This window comes from Orycteropus afer, unplaced genomic scaffold (genome assembly GCF_000298275.1).
Source record: "Orycteropus afer afer isolate SDZICR_OR568_19922 unplaced genomic scaffold, OryAfe1.0 scaffold00001, whole genome shotgun sequence".
Taxonomy (NCBI): Eukaryota; Metazoa; Chordata; class Mammalia; order Tubulidentata; family Orycteropodidae; genus Orycteropus; species Orycteropus afer.
Window position 1 is genome coordinate 23582156 of NW_006921588.1, and position 6375 is coordinate 23588530.

General features: G+C 50.6%; 1 protein-coding gene across 1 annotated transcript in view; it reads right to left on the reverse strand.

The window, feature by feature from the left end:
• Positions 1–6375, reverse strand: part of HOXD13 (homeobox D13) — a 9514-nt gene that overhangs the window by 2264 nt on the left and 875 nt on the right. Inside the window, exon 3 of the mRNA XM_007952489.1 lies at positions 4502–4743. Coding sequence (XP_007950680.1) covers positions 4502–4743 — 242 coding nt within the window. The remainder of the gene's footprint in view (positions 1–4501; positions 4744–6375) is intronic.

The window sequence follows — 6375 nt, forward strand, 5'->3', positions numbered from 1 at the left end:
CGCGGCCCACCTCCCCGGCCCGCCCTCCCCCGACCCAGGCGTTCGCGCCGCAGCCACCCCCACGAGCTGATTGCGCGACGGCTCATCCCAGGCCCTGTCTGCGAGCGAAGCGAGTTCCGAGGCCTGCGCCTTGTCTCGCTCGCGGCTGCTGTTTGCCTCTTCAACTAGCCTCTCCGAGTTGTACAAGTAAACGAAGTCGAAAGACAGAGATGGTCAGCATAGGAAAAGAGACCAACTTTTGCCGTGTTGCTTAATCCCTTGGATTAGTCGACCTCAAACCCGAGGGAGCTAATTTTCCCCACTGGGCAAAGGCATTTTAGGCATTTTATCTCAGAGGATCCTACGTATCAAGCACAACTGGGGCACACCCTTCCTACACACACACACACACACACACACGCACACACACACACCGATCTCCTGGAAAATGCCTATGAAACGCCCTTGGGCCGGGGGCAGAGACTTACAAGTAAATCAAGCTGACGAAAGACCCAGCCCTTGGCACCGGAGCCTTCACCATCTGTCTCAGCGAGGAAACTTCACGGATGCCTTCTCTGCGCTATTCTCCTCCATACTCTGACCCACCGGGAGTAGCCTCCCAAGCCGGCCCCCCTGGCCTCAGCGCGGTCTCCCCCAGTACACAGAGAGACCCTGTGGAGAGCGCCGAAGACAAGGCCACACCGCTCCCCGCCGCCAAGCTTCTGAGCCTTGCTCAGAGCGGACCAGCCTCTTGCCTTTTGCAGCCACCGCCCACCGCCGCCCGTTACTCACACCAATTAACTGAAAACTTCACTTTCTCAGGAACTTTTGTTTCACTTTCTTTTCCAAGCTGCCAACTGCAGAGAACTGAGAGGGACAAATTAAAAGGGCTCTATTCCCAAGCAAAGCCAGAGCTCGGGAGGGCGAAGGCTCAGGACAGCGCTGGCAGGGCTGGGCCCAATTTTTAGGCCCTACCTCCAGGGTGCCAGGGATTATAGCCCAGATTTCTCTTCATCACTTCCCGGCCATTCCTCAGTCACAGAGCCCCAGCCTACCATATTCTGATCTTAGCCATTACTGGGGTACGGATGTGACTTCTGCTTTGATTGTAAGATGCCTTAGAGCACCAGTAAGTTGAGGGTGCTGGAGTAGGAGTGGAAGTCCTTAGAATGAACCCATTTGGTTTTCCAGCATCAACTACCCAGACCAACCCATCTCTAAGAAAATCGCTCCCCTAAGCCTATGATTGGTGAGGCCAGCTTGCCACCTAGCCCTGCTATTCTGGGATTCAAGACAGGCTCTGCGTAGGGCAAGCAAGAGACAGGGAGAACCTCCTAGCCTGGCCTGGCAAGGTGGGCTGTCAGTGTTGGGAATATTGACATGCAAAATACAGTACCCATAAAAGGCTCAAATAAAGGGGAAAGTTAATAGGGGCACTGGAAAGAGAAAAGCAAAAGACTTTGACTTTTTCAAACCCTAGACAAGTTCATGATCAAATTTGAGTTAGGAGGAACTTGAGAATTTTCTGGCATAATAGGGACTAGAAATTTGCTGATGAGAATTTAGTTACTTGGAAGAAGGTGAAACTTAACTAATGGACATTAAGGAAAGGCCAGTCAGGGCCATGTGACATGGTTGCTGACTTTTTGGAGGGGTTAGGCTGGGTCTTTTGTATCTACTTTTGGTACCAAACCAACCATGGGATGGCACTTTGAAATGCATTCATTTTCCTTCATCTCCCTTTATTGTTGTCCGAGAGCGAAAATATAGAGATTTTTCTTTTAAACTTTTCTGCGACTTCAAAAATATTTCTACGGTCTTACTGGAGCCAATGAACTTTCTGTCTCCTAAAACGAAACGTCCTGTGATTTTGTGAGCTGGAACTTCTGTTCCGCATTCTGTCTGTCTTTCTTTTCTAGGACACATTTATATGTATCCTAACAGCTGGTTATATATTGAAAAATGAAGGAAGTGGAATTAAGACAGCAGGAAAACCCTTGTCAAGTTTTGCTGGTTTTCAGATAGCCCATCACTTTTGGTTTAATTTTCCATGCAGTAAATTAAGTTGTGCAGGACTGTTGTGTGTGTGTGGGTGTGTGTGGGTGTTGAACTAATTCTCTCATTCCAAGAGCCATGCCTGCAACTTCCTTGTGGAACTCAAGAGTTTTTGCCTGCTCCAATGGGTGATCAGAGACTGATCAGGCTTTGAACAATAAGAACCTTGGCTTCTGGCTATCCTACCGCTGAACCTGCCCCCCAATGCAGCCTCTGAAGCCCCCGCCAAGTTAAAAGGGTTCCCCTTAGGAAAGAGGGCTCTGACAACACCGTATAGGTTCCTAAATCTGGCACCCCAGGGTAGCTGGTGGTATAGTATCATTGGGCTATGGCTGAGAACCAGGACTCAAAGTCCAAAGTTGGACTGCTTTGTTGATGAACTAAGGAGAAACAGAGACACATCATTTACAAGCCGAGAGTGGGCTAGGGGAAGCCTTCTGAGGCTGACTTTGCAGAAACTTTTCATTTAGCTTGTATACTGTATGTCTGAGCTGACTTCAGGTTCAATCTTAGCAGGAATCCTTTTCTTCAGTAGGCCAGGGGTACCAGCTGAGCCCTGTGTATATAAGTGGGGTGTGTTTTATGTTGGGGGTTTAACAATACAAAAGTCTTTGTGAAATTAAAATCCTTTGCAACCAAAGATGTCTCCAAAAACTGAAGCTTTATTCCATGAAACCAGTTTTGCCACCTTTCCTGATTTGGGTGAGAAACACTCAGGGGCACTTTGTTGCTCTAAGTCCCACATTGCCAGAATGAGATCAGCACTGCCTTTCTGTTCCATCAGCTTGTTCCTCTCACTCCTGTCCCTCCACATGCACCCTTTCTGAAGATTGATGCTGTTCTGGAAGTCATGTTCTCCCTTTTCACCCTTGTAAATAATCTTTGAAATAATGTCCCTGCCCTGGGATGGGGAATGGGAGGATTCAGCCTGTGATTTATTTTTAGTGGAGAAAGTAAACTGCCCCGCTTGCCAAGACATCAATGGGTTCAATTAATCAGTGGCCATTAGGGCTCCTATCAGAGTGGAGTCCTAGAGATTCCTTATCCTCTGCCTTGATAGCCACAAGTGGGAAGTGCAAGACATCCTCCTAATTAAGTTGTAAGGTGCAGAAATGAAGTGTCAGTTCCAAAGTAAAAGCTTATACCCAGAGGATCTAGCCAGTGTTCACCCTTAAATCCGTGCCCTGACACCTTTGGAGCGAAGTTACCCTAGGCAGGCAATACTCAGTTGATTTTCACTCACACTGCAACGATCAAAAGAACAAAACCCAGCAAACCTGGAGCTGAGAAGGGAGGACTCTAGCAAACGCCTGCATTCTGGCACTTTCTGTATCTGAGGTGTATTGTGTTTGGGTTTAACAACACAAAAACCGAAAAACTACCCACTGCTCATGAGTGGACTCCAGCTGCAACCCTATATGACAGAGTGGAACTGCCCCCACGGATTTTCCAAGGCTGTAGATCTTTAGCAAGCAGACTGCCACATTTTTCTGCCGCTGAGCGACTGGCGGGCTCCGACCACCGACCCTTTGGTTGGCAGATGAGTGCTTTAACTACTGCGCCACCAGGGTCCCTTAACAATATAATTAGGTTTTGTGAAATGAAAAATCGTTAGCAACCGGGGAAACAAACAAACAAAAAAAGCCCTCTCACATTTGAAGGTTATTTGGTGACATCAGTTTTGTTTCCCTTAGGGCCTCCGGGTCCTTGTTTGGGATGGACAGAACGCCCTCCGCCCTGGCAGGAATTCAGCTCCGAGAGGGTCTCCTGGGAGGACACTCGAGAGGGTGGGGCCAGAGCTCAAGAACTTGGCAGGTTGTTGCTTTTTTCGGAAAGCAAAAGCTGGAACCGTAAGCAATTTGCTGCTGTTTTGTCAGACATCTGAAGTTGTGGGGTTGCCTCCGGAAAACACTTTTCTAAGAATGCTATTGCTAACTTTCAAGTCCAGTAAGCGCTTGTTCTGTTACTTTGAGCCCTTTGAGCTGAAGGAAGTTAAGCCAGCTCGTGTTTCCGCTCTGTGTTGGGGATCCACGTTGTGGTCGGCGGCAGGGCTAAGTGATGAAGATCCGCAAATTACCTAAGTGCGAGCTGGGAACCCAGGCTCGCGGAGGGTCTGGTGGCCGGGTTCATTCCGCTTCCTGGCCTGGTGGCTCGCAGTTCCCCACGCCTGGCGCTAGATGTCCCTGTAAGTTTTCCTGACGCGTCTCAGGGCGCGCGAGTTCTAGTCAGGCGGCGGGTCTCGGTGGCTTCAGAGTTCAGGGACAAAGAGCCTCCCATTCATCCCAGGTAGTCCCCGGTGGGGCGCAGAGTTGTGGGGGGAAGGAAGAAGAGAAACAGAGGTAGCCAGAGAGGTCTAGACGGGACAGAAAGCGAGACCAGGCCTGCCGAGGGATGGTAGCACAAAGTCGCCCGTGCGAAGTCAGGCTTGGAGTCACTAAACCTGAGTCATCCCCTTATAAACACAAACCTCCAGCCACCCAGCCGCATTTAGTCTAAAGGAAACACCCAGGGTTCGCAGCCCACCACTCGCCGAGGCCCCAGCCCTCTGTAAGCGTCCGAACGCAGGTTCGCGGGTTCGTGGCTCTGGCCCGGGCTCCAGGCCCTCGGCACCGAAGAGGGGAGTGAGGCCCCGGCGACAGCGAGACTCCGCCGCAGCCCGAGTTTTACCAGCGCCGCTCCTCTCAGGCAACCGGGACAAATTTTTATTACCTGCAGTCGCAGGCCAAGAGTGTTTACCACTTCACCAAGGACGACCCGCTGCGGCCCAAGAAGTAAATATTTAGTCTGGAAGCCTAACAAAAAAAATTAGGCTTCTTTCATGTCTTTCCTCCTTTGGAGCAAAAAGTGCTTCTCAGTCCATATGGAGAAAGTCCTCTCTTCCCCCACCAAGGCATCTTAAAAATTCCTGCCAAACCGCGCGGGTGTCGGTCGGATTCTTGTCTTCTTGTTTTATTGAGTGGGTCCTGTACCTTGAAAGTGGGTAGGAGGCCTTGGCGGCCAGAGGCTGCGTCTAGAAACCGGGGACATTTGACAGGCCCTTTCCCAGCCTTGACACTCTTGGGGAGGTGCAACCTTTGGGCATTTCATTGAGAAGCACCATCTTTTCACGATCCTCTACAGACTTTGTGTTTCCCAGGTAGGCCCGTATGTAAAGAAGACATGCAAAACGAGAGAATCGAACAAACATGCTGCCCAAAACTTTTAACACTGTGATATTACCCGAGATAAGTTTAGGTCAGGAGCAAATCCCTGATCCTCTCTGTATCGGCCAATCCCCAATCTTTGAAAGGTGCACAATAATAGTAGCTATCTCGTTGAGTTGCTGTGAGTTTTAAAGGAGAGAATATATGTAAATAGCTCTTATTGCATAAAAAAGTAACAACTCGCTGCCTTCGAGTCGATTCTGACTCATAGTGACTCCTCCTTGTGTTTCTGAGGCGGTATCTACAGAAGTAGATTGTCCAACCTGCTTTCCGAGGAGTGGCTGGTGGGTTTGAACCGCCAGCTTTCCGGTTAGCAGTCAAATGCCTTAGGCACTACGCCACCAGAGCTCCCTCTTATTGCATAGTAAGCGCTAAATATATGTGAGCTAAGGTTACTACTAATAATAGGTATGGAATCTAAATAAATTAAGGGATATTAAATAATGGATTGGAATGCTCACTGTGTCCCATATAACACTGTCTGCTAAGCACAGTTTAGTGGAAAAAATTATACCTGTCTTGTAGTGAGTCGTTGCCCTGACATGGTCTCGAATGTCCTTTTCATGGTAAACGAGCCAGTGTACGTAATATTAGCGTTATTTAAAAGGTGCAAAATAGTTCCAAAACCACTAATGAATGAAGGTGTCGCCGAGAAACGGTATTTTCCTTTCTCAGCAGAGTAGGGCTTTGGTCCGGTTTGGTGCGGGCTCAGGGACTGGGGGCGCCGGGTCTTAAGAAGGGAGGAAGGAAGTGGGAGCCCGAGAGCCTGTTGACTGGGGAAGGGGTCGCTGTCCACACCCTAGCCCAGGGCGATGGCTTCCACGATTGCAATGCGGCTCGCAGTCGCCGCAACCGCGAGCAAAACAGACGGGGGCGCCAAACGACAGCAATAAAGGCTTCCGCGGACTTCCGCTCAGGCCGCGCCTCCGCCGCCCCTGCCCCGCCTCGGGCCCAGGACTGCCTCCCAGCCGCGCCAGCAGGACCAGGGTGCCCCATTCAGTCCGGAACGTGCCCCAGAGCAAGCAGAGACCAGGGAGGTGTGTTCCTCTCCGGTCCCCCGGGGCGGCGACGGCCTTCCCCGGTGCAGCTGCTTGCGAGCGGCCGGCGCGGGGAGTCGGGAGGGGCCGGGCGGGCGCCC